Source organism: Sturnira hondurensis, unplaced genomic scaffold (assembly GCF_014824575.4).
Source record: "Sturnira hondurensis isolate 20B ecotype Veracruz unplaced genomic scaffold, ASM1482457v3 Scaffold0001872, whole genome shotgun sequence".
Classification (NCBI taxonomy): Eukaryota; Metazoa; Chordata; class Mammalia; order Chiroptera; family Phyllostomidae; genus Sturnira; species Sturnira hondurensis.
In genome coordinates this window covers 32,452,159-32,467,202 of record NW_028074503.1, presented here as the reverse complement: position 1 = coordinate 32,467,202, position 15,044 = coordinate 32,452,159, and the positions used below count along the sequence as shown (strand labels likewise).

The following is a 15,044-nucleotide window of genomic DNA, read 5'->3' as shown; positions in this document are numbered from 1 at the left end:
ACTCATGTAAAATAATACCAAATGTCAACTGTAATTGAAAATTTTTTAAAAATAAAAAAATTGTAAAAAAGGTACTACAACGCTATTCCTAAACACTTCAGCTAGTTTCTGTTAAGAACAAGGACTTTCTCCTGAGTGACCATAATACCATCATCACACCTAATAAAAATTTACCAGGGTAGGATTTTATTGTGTGTGTCAGTTATTTATTATGTTACAAACCATTTCAGTAAGTTGTGGCTTCAAATGACAGTGGTATATTTTGTCTCAATTCCATGCAGAGGTTGGGTGGTTCTTTGTCCATCCACCAGTAGGAAGGCGAGGACTGGGCTTGGCTGGGCTTAAAAGGATTTCTTTCATCCTTAAATTTTGACCGACTTCTTTGGTTTTGACTCCTGTGATCATCTTACTCTTCCCAAACCTTACCGGAGCAGTTACGTGCAGTCTGTGTTCACTGTTCATCGCTGATGTCTTTCAGGAATATCATAATGCAGGAAGGCAGCTGGGGCGTCTCGCATACGCGGGTGCCAACTGAGTCTCGGCCAGGCCACGTGGCCGTGATCGCTGGGTTTTACGAGGATGTCAGCGCGGTTGCCAAAGGTATTGCCTGTTCAGACGGTTCTGTCACGGGAAAACTTCTGTGTCAGCAGTGCTCGTTTGCCCCGAGTCGCGGCACAAGTGAAGCACGTTTTGAGATACTTTTCATAAATATTTTATCGGGCCTTACATATAAACACACACTGGTATTAACTCAAGAATTCAGCTTTTAGTCTTGGCTCATCCTGTACTCTTGAAAGATTGTGATTGGGTGGATCTGTGGTATTCCTAGATGTTAGCTCTCAAAAGTTCAAAATAATTGTGTATTTTAGTAAAAGGTAAATTATCTGTTGTAAGCTTTAAAAAAATCATAGCGTGGTATATGTAACAAAATCTATTTTCACTTTTGCGTTTGTTGTGTGATTAGTCCTCACTGTTATTATTTGAAAAATACTTCTTTGGGGGCCAGAGTAATATCTCACTGTGTGTATGTTACTGTTGTTATTATTTGCTTCTTCCCTCACGTGTCTGAAGGATGGAAAGAAAACCCTGTAGAATTTGACTCCCTCTTCAATGAAAGCAAGTACACGTGGAGCTGGGGAAGCCCAGACATTGTGTCTATGTTCGCCAAAGGTGAGGGTCGCCAGTGCTATTTTCTCAGACGGTAAATAGGTTAATGAGCCAGTGGGTAATTTCTTATATACTAGGTTTTATTGACTTTGAGACACGTTTTAACGTAGTTAACATTTCTGAAATAGGGATGGGTGTTGCAGTGAATAGACGTGTCAACTTGACTTTTCCCTCTGAGTTGTACTTGAAATACTGGCACATCGTGTGGTTGGTAGTGTTTGGACTCGATGAAATGATACATGGCACTGACGTTCAACAGCTCTATAATCTTGGGCAAGTTAAAGAACTCTGAACTTAAGTTTGCCTTTTTGTAAATATGATAGGTTTTATCTCATAGGTTGTTTTTTAGGATTAAATTAGATGATTCTTATGAAACCTTTAGCAAAGTGCCTGTATAATTCCTCATGATATCTGGTTTATTTTATGTTGATAAATTAAGAAGTTGGTAGAAAACATTTAAATAGAGATTAGTAGATAGTCACATAGATATAAACACTAAAATTTATGTTTATGATTCCTATTTTTATATATTCAAGATCCTGCCATTTAGATTTGTTGTGTTTGTTTCTTTGTATGAATCTGCAATTATTAGAACATCTTTTGATTACAAAATTAGCATTACTTCCTAAAATCACTTGGATTTTATTTCAATATTATGTCATTAAATGCCTTTTGGTGGGGGCAGAATGATTGGTCATTTCAGTTAACAAAAAGGTTTTGTAACATTATACTTAGCCATAGGTGTAATTATAATTGACTATAATTATTGAAGATTAATATGTCTTCAAAGCAAATACATATTCAGGATTTTATATATGTTATTCAGAGAACATTGTTATGTAGGGCATGCCCCCCCCAAAAATAACCACAAAAAAACAAGCCTGCAAACAGCTTGCCATTTACATACTCCCTTCTTTGGACAGCAGTTTGGCTTTGGGGGACCCGTGGTGGTGCGGATGGATTAAGTTGCTGTGGCTTCCAGCGTCCTGCTTCTGGCTGAAGCTGATAGGACCGGGCCAGTGGCCGAGCCCGAGCTGTGGGCGGTCCCACAGGAATGTCCCATTTCTTATGGCAGCCAACACACCGGCTCCGATCTGTCCTCAGGACCGGGAATTAGAACGGCTGAGCAGGGGAACAGCCAATGTTAACAGAGCTAAACTGAGGTCATAAGACGTTATCGTTATTTTAGGTCTTCCCCGTGATCTCTAAGAGCCCGTCCAACTCAGAAGTTTACTAGTTGATTGGATTCTTGGTAAAATATTGCAAACGTATAAGATTAATATATTTGTTTACTCTGTCAAGCTGTTTAGCAATGAGCAATATTTATTCCCTTAATATTGAGAAATATATGAGGGGGGACCCCGTGCCCCCAGATGGAATTATCTTCTAGAGGGAAGGCCCCTAGTAGTACAGGCTTCCCCTGCTAGGTGAGTGTTCTAGGACCCATCTGTATCAGTGCACCAGCTGGCGTTGTTGTGAGAGGCTGTGTTCAGCTTCGGGGAATTTTTTTTGAAGACTCTTAATGTGCCAATTTCATGGTGGGCGATTTATGAGCGTACCCACCACACTGCACTGAGTGTTCAGCGGTTTTCGGCAGGACCCCATGCCCCACCCTTCCTATTCACCCAGTCTTTACCCTAGAAACTGTTTCTTATTTCCCTGGATGAAAAAAGTCTTCAAAGGGAAACATTTTGCCACTGTGGGAGGTGAAACAATAAATGGCAGAAGCACTAAAAGACATGAAAATCAACAAGTTCAAAAACTGTTTTGAGCATGGGAAGAACATCTCAATAGGTGTATTGCATCAAATGCAGAGTACTATGAAGGTGACTGAAGTTTAAACATATAAGAATAAATACACAATTTTCAATAAATAAATTCTGGGTTTTGGGGCCCCCCTTTTACACATGTACTATGAGTAAGAGAAGTGAATATTTGAACTTTTTTTCTTGCTTTAGGAAGTTTCGTAAATGAAATGACTTCATCTGTTTTAGATTGTAACATCCTGACACAGACACAAAAAATTTTTTGAGTACTTTAATTCTTGTAGGGAGACAAATTTTGGTGTTTATTTTTGTATATCGGTATTGTCACTTTGGCAAGGTAATTAACTTACATGTAGTGTCTCTCTAAAATTAAAACATGTTATTGTGAGAGCAAAACGCAACAGCGTGTGTGCAAAGCATGGTCCGTGGTACGTAAAATAAATGTTAATTATTCTTCTCCTCTCTATCTTCCCCATCATAATACTAAATGCTTTGTGAAAAATGCTGGGTTCTCATAGAAATCTTTAATGACTACTTCATAATTATAAGTTTAAATGCTGGTAACTTTTTTCCCCCAAATTTTTCTTGCAGGCGCCACAGGAAACCATGTTTTTGCATATAGTTATGATGCAGAAAGTGAGGATTTTGGTGCCCAGGACGTTTCAAAACTGGACACATGGGTTTTTGATCGTGTTAAGGTGCGTGCTATTTCTACCTCAAGTGCTAGAAACTGATTTATTAGTAAATGCGTCTTAGTTGTTTTCTACTTGCCTGAACGTAAAAATTCTATGTTGTAGCACACTATTTTTAAAAGACTGGCTACTAAGAAATTGTACATTCTACAATAGCCAATTAAAGAAAAGTTTAACAATTAATTTCAAAAAGATAACCTTTCATGATACATGTTTTTGAGAGTGAACAAGCCCTGGGCCGGACGTGGGTTGACCCGTGTCTCATTCCCGGTCTGCTCTGTCACCTGAGGTGTGGCTTCACCGCCCCTCGCCTCAGCAGCCCATGTGAGGTGGGTGAGGGCCTTTTGAAAACGTTATTTAAATGGAATGCAGTTGTAGTACAGAAAGCAGTTTTTTAAAAAAATTGTACTTTAAGTAAAAATTAGGTTAAGTAAAAACAAATTAGCAAATTAATCAATAACGTATTTATGCATTTAAGAGTTGTTTCCCTATTTGATAGTAACAATTATCACAGTTTCACCAGGAATCCAGTGGAAATTCATCAAAAGTTGTGGGAAAATCTCAACTGTGGCTCTTGGCTCTCTCCTCTCTATCAATCCATTGTTTCTTACCTTCAGATTATAACTTATGTGTTGAAAGAGGCTTCCCTTGAGTGTGCCGTAATGGTTCTTCTTTCCACCAGTTACACCTTTTGAACTGACGCTGTGCACTTCTCTGTAACGTGGCCTTTTTCATTCACGCGTTTGCAACAGGCTCCTCGGCGTGTGTCTGCGTTGTCTCTGTGTTTGCTCGGCAGGACCTGGGTGCTCCGCCTTCTTTGATAAACACTCTTTCACCAGGTCTTTCTCCTTGAAATTTTCCTTTGTCAAGTAACATAGACTTTTGTAAACAGGGAAAACTTTCAAGTGAAATTAAACTTCTTTAAGAAAATAGTGAATTTCTTTGCTAATGATCATGTTTTAGTATAATCTACTTATGTTAGCCACTGCTTAAAGGCCCTTGGCTTACACAGCTGAAAATGCTTGAAATCACGAATTTGATTTCTTGTAGATGGGCATATATAGCTGGTGGCTGACCTGATTTTATGCCTTTTTTCCCCTCCTTTATTTCAACGTTGTTAGCGTTGGCGAACAGAAAAAAAAAACATTTCCCCATGTCTCCATAAAATGTATACATAGCAACAAAAATGGGAAGCCATCCACAGTGGCAAACAGTGTGAAGGAAGAATACAGGGACTGAGAGTGTGTCTTTAGAAAACTCTGAGCCAGACTGAACGGTTTGGGGAGGATTCTAAGGAGGATTCTTCCTTAGAATCTTGAGGTGATCTCTGAAGAAATACGGGAGACCGGCAAGTGTGGGTCTGGCTTGCCAGTGGCCTTCTGCACCTCTTGGGCCCTGGAGGAAGAGCGGCCTGGACCCGAGGGAGTCCGAGGAAGGGGAGTTAGACCGGCAGCAGGGCCGGCTGGAGCCGGGGTTGAGATAAGGCCAGAGAGGGGGTTGAGGGTCTCACCCGGACCCTGCTCCCTGCCCGAGACTCGTGCTTGACTCAAGCCAGGCAGTTTACAGATCCATGCAAAGTTCTACTCACTTTTTTTTAATTGGGGTAAAATACGCATAACGTAAAATGCGCTGTCCTCGCCACTTTTAAGTGTTTAGGTTCAGTAGGGTTGAGTACATCCACACTGTTGTGCGGCCAGTCTCCAGAGCATGGTCTTCATCCCACCAAGCAAACTCCACACCCGTTAAGCAACAGCTACTTGTTCCCCACCCCCACCCTGCTCCCCAGCCCCTGGCAGCCATCATTTGCTTTCTGTTCCTGTGCGTTTGTCGTCCCAGTTACCTCTTAGAAGTGAACTCATACTGTGTTTGTCCCTTTCTGCCCGGTGCGTCTCACTTCACATAATGCCCTATAAAGTTTACCCAGGTTGAATCTCTGTTTGAAACTCGGCTTATGCATCGTTTTCTCCACGAGGGCGTCTCTGGTTTCCGCTTGCTTTGCCCCACTCCCCACCCGACTCAGGTGTAACCCTCTTCTGTGTGCCCTTAAGGCCACTAGTGCCGCTTTATTTCTGGCTCTCGTCAAAATATTCCTTCAATCTCCTATTTTTATTCAATACTATGAGATCTTCATGAAATCAGATCTCCTTCCTCTAACCTCTTTTTGCCACAGAAAGTAGCCCCTCCCTGTTGAACACAGGTCTCAGGTGACGACAGGGATCTGGTGTTGTAGGCCCAAGGACACATTTTTAAAAAATAAGATAATGTCATGATTATGTATAAATTTAATTAAATGTGTTCATCAGAATTATTTTCTAAATAAAAGAAATGCACTAATTTTTTTAACTGACTTGTTACATACAGGAATTCTTTCATGCTGCCAGGAACAACCAATCGTTGTTTTCTAAACTAAACGAAGAGAAAATCGTTTTTTTCTTACACTTACTAGGAATAGATACAAATGGACATGCTCACCGACCAACATCGAGGTAATTTTAATGCTGTGTTTAATTTCTTGTATTTGTGGGAAACAACCATTCTGTTTGAACTTTTGAAATATTATAATAGGGTTTTTTGTGATTATCACAACAATATTTTAAATAACTCTAAAGTAGTGTTATATTTATATTTTAAATAACTGTAAAGTACAACAGGTTCTCAATTATATGAACTGTAGATTGATATTAGAAGCTAAAATTACATGTGCTATGGTCAGACTACGGATTAATGTAAGTAACACACATTTCTGTATTCCTCATTTGTCAAGGAAGAGAAGAAACTTACATATTTTAGAAATTCAGTAAATCTTGAGATAAAAAGCCTTTTTATGGTGTTATATCACAAAATATATAATTCCTTATGTGTTCCATTTATTCAGTAATATATCTAGCAAATCACTGTATAAAGTTTTGTATTCTATACTTCAGTAGTATTCCTTATATAGAATAGCAAATATTTTTCTCACTTTTGTAGACCATAAAAAAGAGGAAGAATCTATGTCATAGTTTTGCACTCAGTTCAGTTAGTTTAGACTAGTCTAGCTGTAAAGTCTCCTGGTTGGCTGCCAGTCCTGGGCCCCTCCTGCTCCTCTCCGTCCATGTGTCACACTGATTCAGCGAGTAGAGAGTTCCGACCAAGCCAGCCTCCTTCAACCAGCCTGGCTGCCCCTGCAGTTTTTAAGTGCACAGGCATAGAAAGCTTAAATGTAATTTGTTCAGAACGTATCTGATATGATACTACATTATAATATTGTATACCACAGGCAGTCTAAGGGATGAAAATATTCTGTACTTGAAATGGTTACACTTGCCCGTCAGAGTGGCAAAGACAATGTAGTCTGCATTGAGAGATGTGAACCGAAAGGCGTTCATTAACATGTGCTTGCTAATCAGTACCCTCCTCCTAAATCACTTTGGAAAACTGTTCCATATTCGGTTGCTTCTTTAAACAGAAGAAACATTATTTTTAACAATCTAAAGAGCTCTGGTTTTAAGATATTAAAGTTGAAATCCGAAAGTATTTCAGGAGTTACTGACTTTGAATGTTGGGTGTTCATGTTGAATAAATTTGATTTTTCCAAATTAACGTAATTTAAAGTGTTCTGTTTCTTTTTAAACAGGGAATATAAGGACAATATTAAAATAGTTGATGAAGGAGTTAAAGAGCTTGTGTCCCTGTTTAAGGAGTTTTATGGAAATGATGAGAAAACGGCATTCATCTTTACCTCTGACCATGGAATGACAGACTGGGGTGAGTTGGTCTTCAGCAGCGTGCACTTCACAATGAACGTGGTAAAGGAAGCCCGTAGATGCCCTGCTGAGGGGGGTTCCATGTCTTAGTGCCTGCAAAGTGTCTAGCACATAATCGTATGCTTAAAATGTTAGTATAAAAATTCTGATCTTGTATACAGAATCTTCTAACTATAGAAGGGCTGTATTCCCAAAATGTAACTTGGGGAAAAGTAGGGAGGAGAAAACAAAAACGACCAATGCTTGTCTACCTAGGGTTAGATGTGCGTGAGGGCAAAGGGGGCGGGGTCAGGGTGTTGCTACTGAAGACTGACCCTCAATAGTCCTGCCCCCCCCCCCCCCCCCCCCCCCCCCCCCCCCCCCCCACCNGCCCCCCCCCCCCCCCCCCCGCCGTGGGCATCCCCAGGAAAACCCAGTGTGTGCGGAGAACACAGTGAGGCAAAGATGAGGTCAGCCTCTGGGATTCTAGTGAGCCGGTCCCACTTCGTGAAGGCCTTTGGCCGCACCAGCCAGAGGGGCCTGGAAGAGAAACATCTGGCGACTTTGCCTTCCTCCCCAGAGCAGACCTGGCCCAGGTGGGCTGCCCCAGCCTGGCTGGCTCCTCCCCAGCAGCGCTCTTCCTGTTCTTTCTGCCTTCGGAGGTGCTCCCGGGGCATCCTCCCCATGTCTCCTTGGGAGTGTTCTCATTCCTCTTTCAACCAGAGTTTCTCAGCAGACATTCTGCCTTTTTTGTTTGTTCGTTTGTTTGTGCCTGTTTATTGTTGCTGCTCTGCCCGGCTCTGGGAATATTCTGAAACTAAAGGTTATACAGAATTGCAAGTGTTTGGGAGTGTGGTGGCCAGAATTAACTATAGATGGAGTCACTTTAAGTCTTTAAAAAAGAAGCATTTAAGTAAAAATTAGTTCATGTGGACTTGCCTTATTTCTCTTGGTGTCCTGTTTGTAGGTTCCCATGGGGCTGGTCACCCTTCAGAGACCTTTACTCCTTTCGTCACGTGGGGGGCTGGAATTAAGTCTCCCCAAAGAGTGCCGGCTCAGCGGTTTAATGACACACTTCTGAAAGGTACGAACTCTTATCTTCATTGTCTTTACAAATATCACGTCTTTAAAAAACCCAAAGTTAAATTTTAAAAAATTCTTTCCCAGCCCTGATTGGTGTGGCTCAGTGGGTTGGGCATCGTCCCACAAACTGAAATGTTGCCAGTTCGATTCCTAGTCAGGGCGCAGGTCTGGGCTGTAGGCCAGGTCCCCAGTTGGGGGTATGCAAGAGGCAACTGATGGATCCTTCTCCCCCTCTCTTTCTTCCTCCCTTCCCCCTCTCTCTAAAATAAATAAATAAATAATCCCTTTCAAGTAATAGTTTTCCTTTTGATATTGTGCCATTAGTATTTCTATGTATTACTTTTATATAGTTCCTATTGCTTAATTTATAATATTCAGCATATATAGTCTTAATCATTTGCCTTATGAAAGTTCAAGTATGAATGACACTGTTGGGTTTTTTTTTCCCTTCACATTCCTTATTTTTACGGGGCTGTAGATTAAACCCTGAGTCAAATCCTGCCTGCAAAGATGATCAGGTAAATCTCCCACATGCAGTAACTGCTGTTTCACAAGCGGACAGACTGTGCCCCGGCTCTAGTACTTTTGAAGGCTCTCTGTGTTTGCCCAGGCCTTCCTCGCCTCTCAGTCCCTGGAGAAGAAGAATTAAGGTGAGGCTCTTCTTCAGCGTTCCACCAAGGTTTTTCCTGATTGGACAAAACAAATTCCTTTCAAACACCTTACTCTGGATTAGTTTCATCAGGCTCATCCAAGGCTTTATTTTCTAAAAATAAAGATATTTTAAGAATGTAGATTTTGAGATCTTGTGACTAGATTCCACGAGTCTGGGTGAGGCCCAGAATTTTTTTAAAAACCTCCTCCAGGGATGCAGACTCAAATTGACTCATCCCTTTCTTTCTTTTTGTGGATTTTTTAGTGGAGATATAATTCTCATACCATAAAATTCACATTTTAAAATTGTATAATTTATTCTCTTGAGTACATTAACAAGACTGTGTAGTCACCTCTACTATTTAACTCTAAAGTATTTCACAGCCCCCCTCCCTGCAGAAAACCGTCAGCAGTTATTCCTGTGGCCGCCCCCACCCCCCCGTCACCGTTAATCTACTCTGTGTCCCTAGGGATTTGCCTGTTCTGGGCGTGCCGTATAATGGGAGCAGTCCCTGTAGCCACGTCTGGCTACTCCCAGGTGGCATGATGTTTTCACGGTTCACCTAGGTTGTAGCATGTATTCACAGTTTATTTCTTATAGCCAAATAATGTTTCGTTGCTGTAGATGCCATATTGTTTTATACAGTCATCTTACAGACATTAGGGTTGTTTTCACATTTGTGACTGTTATGATAATATTGGCATGAAGATCTGTGTGAAAGTTTTGGTGTGGGCATATGTTTTAATTCCCCTTGTCTGGATTCATAGAAATGGAATAAATGGGTTATATGAAACTATGTTTAATTTTTGCAGAATTCCAGACCGTTTTCCAATGCAGTTGCATCATTTTATATTCCAGTGCCCTGTGGTAAATGGATTCGATGACATCTAAGTAGAAGCTAGGTTAAACAGTATGTTTGTACTTAGAAGATAGAACTGTATTATGGCATTTGATTTTTTCAGTGGATTAATGTTCTAGAATCACATGCCTTCAAGAATCATGACAGAAAGAATGTAGTTTTTCTTACATGAATATTAAGTATTATAAATTACAGAGAAAGGAAATATTCTTTTCCTCAACAGGTGATTGGCATGAATTTTATAGTAGCTAACTAATAGAAGCGGGAACATATTTTAAACTTTATTGGCTTTTTAAAGGAAATTTCATCATAAAATATCTTACAAGCCTTTCAGTAATATATCTTAAAGTCATTAATCGAGACAAGGGCCCTGGCTGATGTGGCTTAGTGGACTGAGTGCTGGCCTGTGGACCAAAAGGTCGCAGGTTCGATCCCCAGTCAGGGCACATGCCTGGGTTGTAGGCCAAGTCCCCAGTTGGGGGCGTGTGAGAGGCAACCACACATTATGTTTCTCTCCCCCTCTTTCTCCTTTTCTTCCTCTCTCTCTAAAAGTAAATAAATAAAATCTTTAAAGAAAAGACATGTTCTCAATTATTTTGGTTACTGTTTTTTGAAATTTCTGAATTTATAGAAAGGTAGAAAGAGAGGAGTGAGGTTATCTTTGATGGCAGTTTTAATAGCAGCTTACTGTACTCTTTGAACTTTGGGGATTATTGAAGGTAGGTGCAGTCACAGCTTCGGTTTGAAGTGTTTTGCAAGCAGCTGCCGCTACAGGAAAGTGCCTGGACAGCCCCTTGGAATGGGGTTGGGATGAGCCGGAGTCCTGCCGACAGTTGTCATCATTGTGCCTTTCGGTTCCACCACTCGTTCACTAGCTTTTTGGTGTTTTGAAACAGTTACCTCCAAATGAGCATTTTGAAAGTTTAATAAAGTCTCGCAGAAAACACCAAATATTTTGTAGTCATTCCTTTAAAAGTCTCATTTTAAAAACATACAGCTCTGCCTTTTAAGCATCCTTTGAGTTAGTTCATACTGCCTTAAAACAGACTTTTCCGATACTTCCGTGTTCCACTAAGCATTGAGCACTCATAACAATGAAGTGACCCGTTCTTTTTAGTCTTAACATCGGCTCTTGTGTCTCATTATGTCTTTCAGACTGGAAGTTGGAGCACTACAAGAGGCAAGACATCAATCAGGTATTCATCTCAATTTAATCATGTTCAAATTTGCTTTTATTTCCTGTGAGGGAGACATTTAGACCCAAAAAAACCCTGAAAAGAAACACATATTAATAATAATGATGATAAATGATCTTTCAAAACACTTCAGTTCCCAAGGGAGGGCCTGTCAGTGCAAATATCTTAACCCAACTAATCTTTCTTTTGACAAAATATAAAAAGCCTCAAGTAAAACTCAGAGGAAAAGACTCCCTCCAAATAACAATGGCTAATTAAATGATTATATGTAAATTGCAATTTGCCTGCCCGTTAAATTTCTGTGCCTCCTCGTCACGGTTGCCTTGCTGCAGGCTTTAAGCACCGGTCTATTAAAATCTCATTATAGGTTTCTTTCCTGTAGTGGGTCAGTTACCATCTCTTTATTAACACATATTCTATCTTTAATCCTATCCAGGATCCGCATAAACTCAGTGGGGAAACAGTGGCAAGAGTAATAAATTTACCAGCTAGGAAGCTCATATTACAGGGAAATGCGTGGCCAACCTCATCACGTGAGGCTGGTGGCGTCATCTGTAAATGGGAAGCCCACAACGCTCATTACTGAGTGTATGCCGTGTAAAGAGCCATCTTCACTGTTTGTAGAAAGCCGGGCATCACTGACATACGGCCTCCAGGCAGGCATGTCTCACCTTCTCTGGCCCACTCCCCAGCTGACATCCCTCACTGTGGTGGGCGAACCCAGGTCTGAGCTTACCTTTGCAGACCGGCGGTTGTGGGAGCCTGTTCTTTCTCAGCACACTGAGAATGCTCTCCTCAGCATGGATGTGTATTGCCAAATAAGTGCTAGTGTATAAAATCAGAATAGCAACTTACTCATTTGCAGTAAAAGTGACTGTCAATGGGATAGGAATAACTTGAAGACCATAAAACAAAAGCATGTTTTGTGTATAGCCAGACTGGGTTATGATGAAAACCTGAATATAGGTTCGGCTATTGCTCTCAGCAATCTCACTTCAGATCTACATTAGATGAGAATTTATTTATGCGTTTCTTCCATCAACTTTATTATGTAGACGTCTGCAGTACGGTTTAAGCATTGCACAAACATTATCATTCAACATCGTGTCAGGGCTGTAATGGTGAGTAAAAGCAGACGCAATCCCTCCCCAGGGGAGCTTATTCTCTCGGGATGAGAGCAGGTACTGATCAAGCAATTACACAAACAGACGTAAGATCAGAGCCGTGGTGAGGACTACAGAAGAGGCCTGTGGAGCCCCGGGAGCCCCGAGCAGTGTGCGGTAGTCCCCCCTCAGCCACAGGTTCTCTTCCTGTGGTTTCAGCTGCCCATGTTCAACCACAGTCTAAAAATGCTAAACGGGAAACTCCAGAAATAATTGATAAGTTGTAAATTGCATGTCATTCTGAATGGTGTGATGAATCTCCTTCCATCCCGCTCCGTCCTGCCCAGGATGTGAATCATCCTTTGTCCAGCCGCTTCACGCTCCCTGCCCGTCCATCACTGTCTCAGTCATCAGATCCACTGTGGCAGCTTCACCACGCTCTGTTCATGTCGCCCTTATTTCCCCTAGTCATGGTCCCCGGGATGTGAGGGTAGGGATGCTGGCAATTCGCACATGCCAACGAGAAGCCTTCAAGTGCTTCTTCCTTCAAGTGAAAAAGTGTATGTGTGTGTAGGGAAAAATATTGCATATATAGGTTTGCTACTCTCTGCAATTTCAGGCATCCTCAGGGGTGTCTTGGAACGTATCCCCTGTTGAAAAGGGGGCACTTCTGTATCTGGTAGCCTGTGTAGCCAGCAATGGCTTCCTGAGAAATTGAGGATTGAGCTGAGATTGAAAAATAAATAGTAGTTGCTGGGCCAAGGGGCTTTTCTTGCCGAGGGAGCAGCACGTGCACAGAACTCTGCTCAGAGGGCACATGGCGTGCTGAAGGACCTTGCAGAAAGCTGGCGTGCAGGGCAGCAGAGCCTGGGGTGAAGGTAGTGCTAGACCACGCAGGGCCTCTCCAGTGGACTTAATCCTAAAGCTTGGGAAAGCCCACGAGTGTTTCAACCCCAGAGGGGCATGATCCACTTGTTTGTGTGGGACTCCTGGGGCTGCAGCCAGGAGGCCAGATTAGAGGAGGCCTGCCCTGGCTTCCAGGGGAAGGCGGTTAGGAGGCCACTGAAGTTTTCGGGTTTCCTATAGGTGGCACGTAGTAAAGAGGGTCCAGGTAGTAAAAGGTGAGAAGGATGGAGATCCTGGGACCAAGCGCCAGCCTTAAAGGGGGAGCAGAGAAAGGGTCTGGAAAGGACCCACGGTGAGACTGAAGACCCTCAGCGGCGTTGGTGTCACGGCGCCCAGGGTGGAGTGTCCACACGGCGCCCCTGAGAGGTCCAGTAACTAGTGGTCACAGCAGCATTTGTAGCCATCAGGTATCGCAGGTTATTGGGTACCAGGTTCTCTACCCATTTAATCTCATTCAATCTTGCCATAACTCTGCAAGGGAGAGACTTGTATTTACTTTTTAACTGGTAGGAAAACTGAGGCTTTGGAGAGGTTAACTGACCTACCCTGGGTACAAGCAAGGATTTGAAACCGGGCGTTCTGACATCCAAGCACTTTACTACCTAAAAAATGATAACGCCTAGTATAAAAACAGGCAGTGATATTTAGGAAAATGAAAGTGACTGGTTCTCTTAGGGAGAGTGGTCTGGGAAATTGGACTTGGGGAGGAAAAGGGTGTCTGGGGCCTTCCCACGTTAGGGCCTCCTGCCTGGTGCATCTTTTCTGGACTTCACTGCCCGGCCACGCCTCCTCCCGATGGTCTTTCTTTAGTTAACATGCGCATTTCCTCAGGTAAAGTCTACTATTGCCATGTATTTTTTTTGTCTGATTAAGGCATCCTTTTCTTAATACTGAAAATCTGTTATATGAAGTGGTCAGGTTCTTAGCTACTAGGATAACTAACATTTTGCTTTAATGTGTTTTACATTTGGAGCTATGAATGGTTTCTTTTCAAATTTTTTTCATAAGGTTGTGTACCTCCAGGAAATGACATTTTTCAAGATCAGTATATGACGTGTATTAAATAAATGTTTGGAGATAGTGGATTGTAACAAACACGCTGCTTAGATTACAAAACATAGTTGCACTGAGTGAATTTTGCTGATGTTTGTAGACTTTGTAAAGCCGGACCCCTTCTGCTTGCAGGCTGACGTAGCGCCGTTGATGGCCTCTCTCATCGGGGTCCCCTTTCCCCTGAACTCAGTGGTAAGCAGCAGAATTCTCTCACCAACTCTCAGAATGAAACAGTATGTTGTACAGTAAAATCTACTTTTTATGTTTCTGAGTAATCTTTGGTTACATTTGAAGCTGTGTTTTCCTTTGCATTTTTTCTAAATCTGTAGTACTTTATAACTGCATATGTAGTGTTACCTACAACACGGAGAACAGGCCTAATAGCTTTTCTGTAAGTTTTTTTTATTTTCCAAAATGTGTACAGATTTATATTTGTATTTTAGTTATAATCGAGGAAAAAAGCGTCATTTTTGTTTACAAGCAGTTGAAACTGAATCCATTTAAAGGAAATTTATTTCAAAGATATTGGTGGTTTGTTGACTGAAAGGCGTGTTCAAAACCCAGCCTGGCAGCGAGCAGGAACCGGGAGAGCTGTGCAGACCCTGGAGGAAGGCCCGAAGTGTGGTCTGCACTGTGGGGAGTGACACCGCCCCTGCCGAGCACTGTTCCCTGGTGCTCGCAGGTCAGATTCCAGTGCTGCCCGGTTCAGTGGTCCAGCCTGGGTCACCTGACTGCCCTGCAGTGGGGAAGGCAGGGCCCGCTTAGAGACTCACCACCTCCTTCCATGGGGGAGAGTTCTCCAAATGGGATGGCAGTGCTGTGAAGAATGGAAGTGGATCCAG

At 42.1% G+C, this 15,044-nt stretch overlaps 1 protein-coding gene across 4 annotated transcripts in view; it reads left to right on the top strand.

Annotated features, from left to right (window-relative positions):
- PIGN (phosphatidylinositol glycan anchor biosynthesis class N) overlaps positions 1 to 15,044 on the top strand; it is a 72,698-nt gene that overhangs the window by 6,721 nt on the left and 50,933 nt on the right. For all 4 annotated transcript variants that reach the window (XM_037035314.1, XM_037035321.1, XM_037035341.1 and 1 more), the window contains exons 4-11: positions 479 to 600; positions 1,072 to 1,170; positions 3,525 to 3,631; positions 5,987 to 6,111; positions 7,242 to 7,372; positions 8,318 to 8,434; positions 11,100 to 11,140; positions 14,335 to 14,394. In XM_037035314.1, the coding sequence (XP_036891209.1) occupies positions 479 to 600; positions 1,072 to 1,170; positions 3,525 to 3,631; positions 5,987 to 6,111; positions 7,242 to 7,372; positions 8,318 to 8,434; positions 11,100 to 11,140; positions 14,335 to 14,394 (802 nt within the window). The remainder of the gene's footprint in view (positions 1 to 478; positions 601 to 1,071; positions 1,171 to 3,524; positions 3,632 to 5,986; positions 6,112 to 7,241; positions 7,373 to 8,317; positions 8,435 to 11,099; positions 11,141 to 14,334; positions 14,395 to 15,044) is intronic.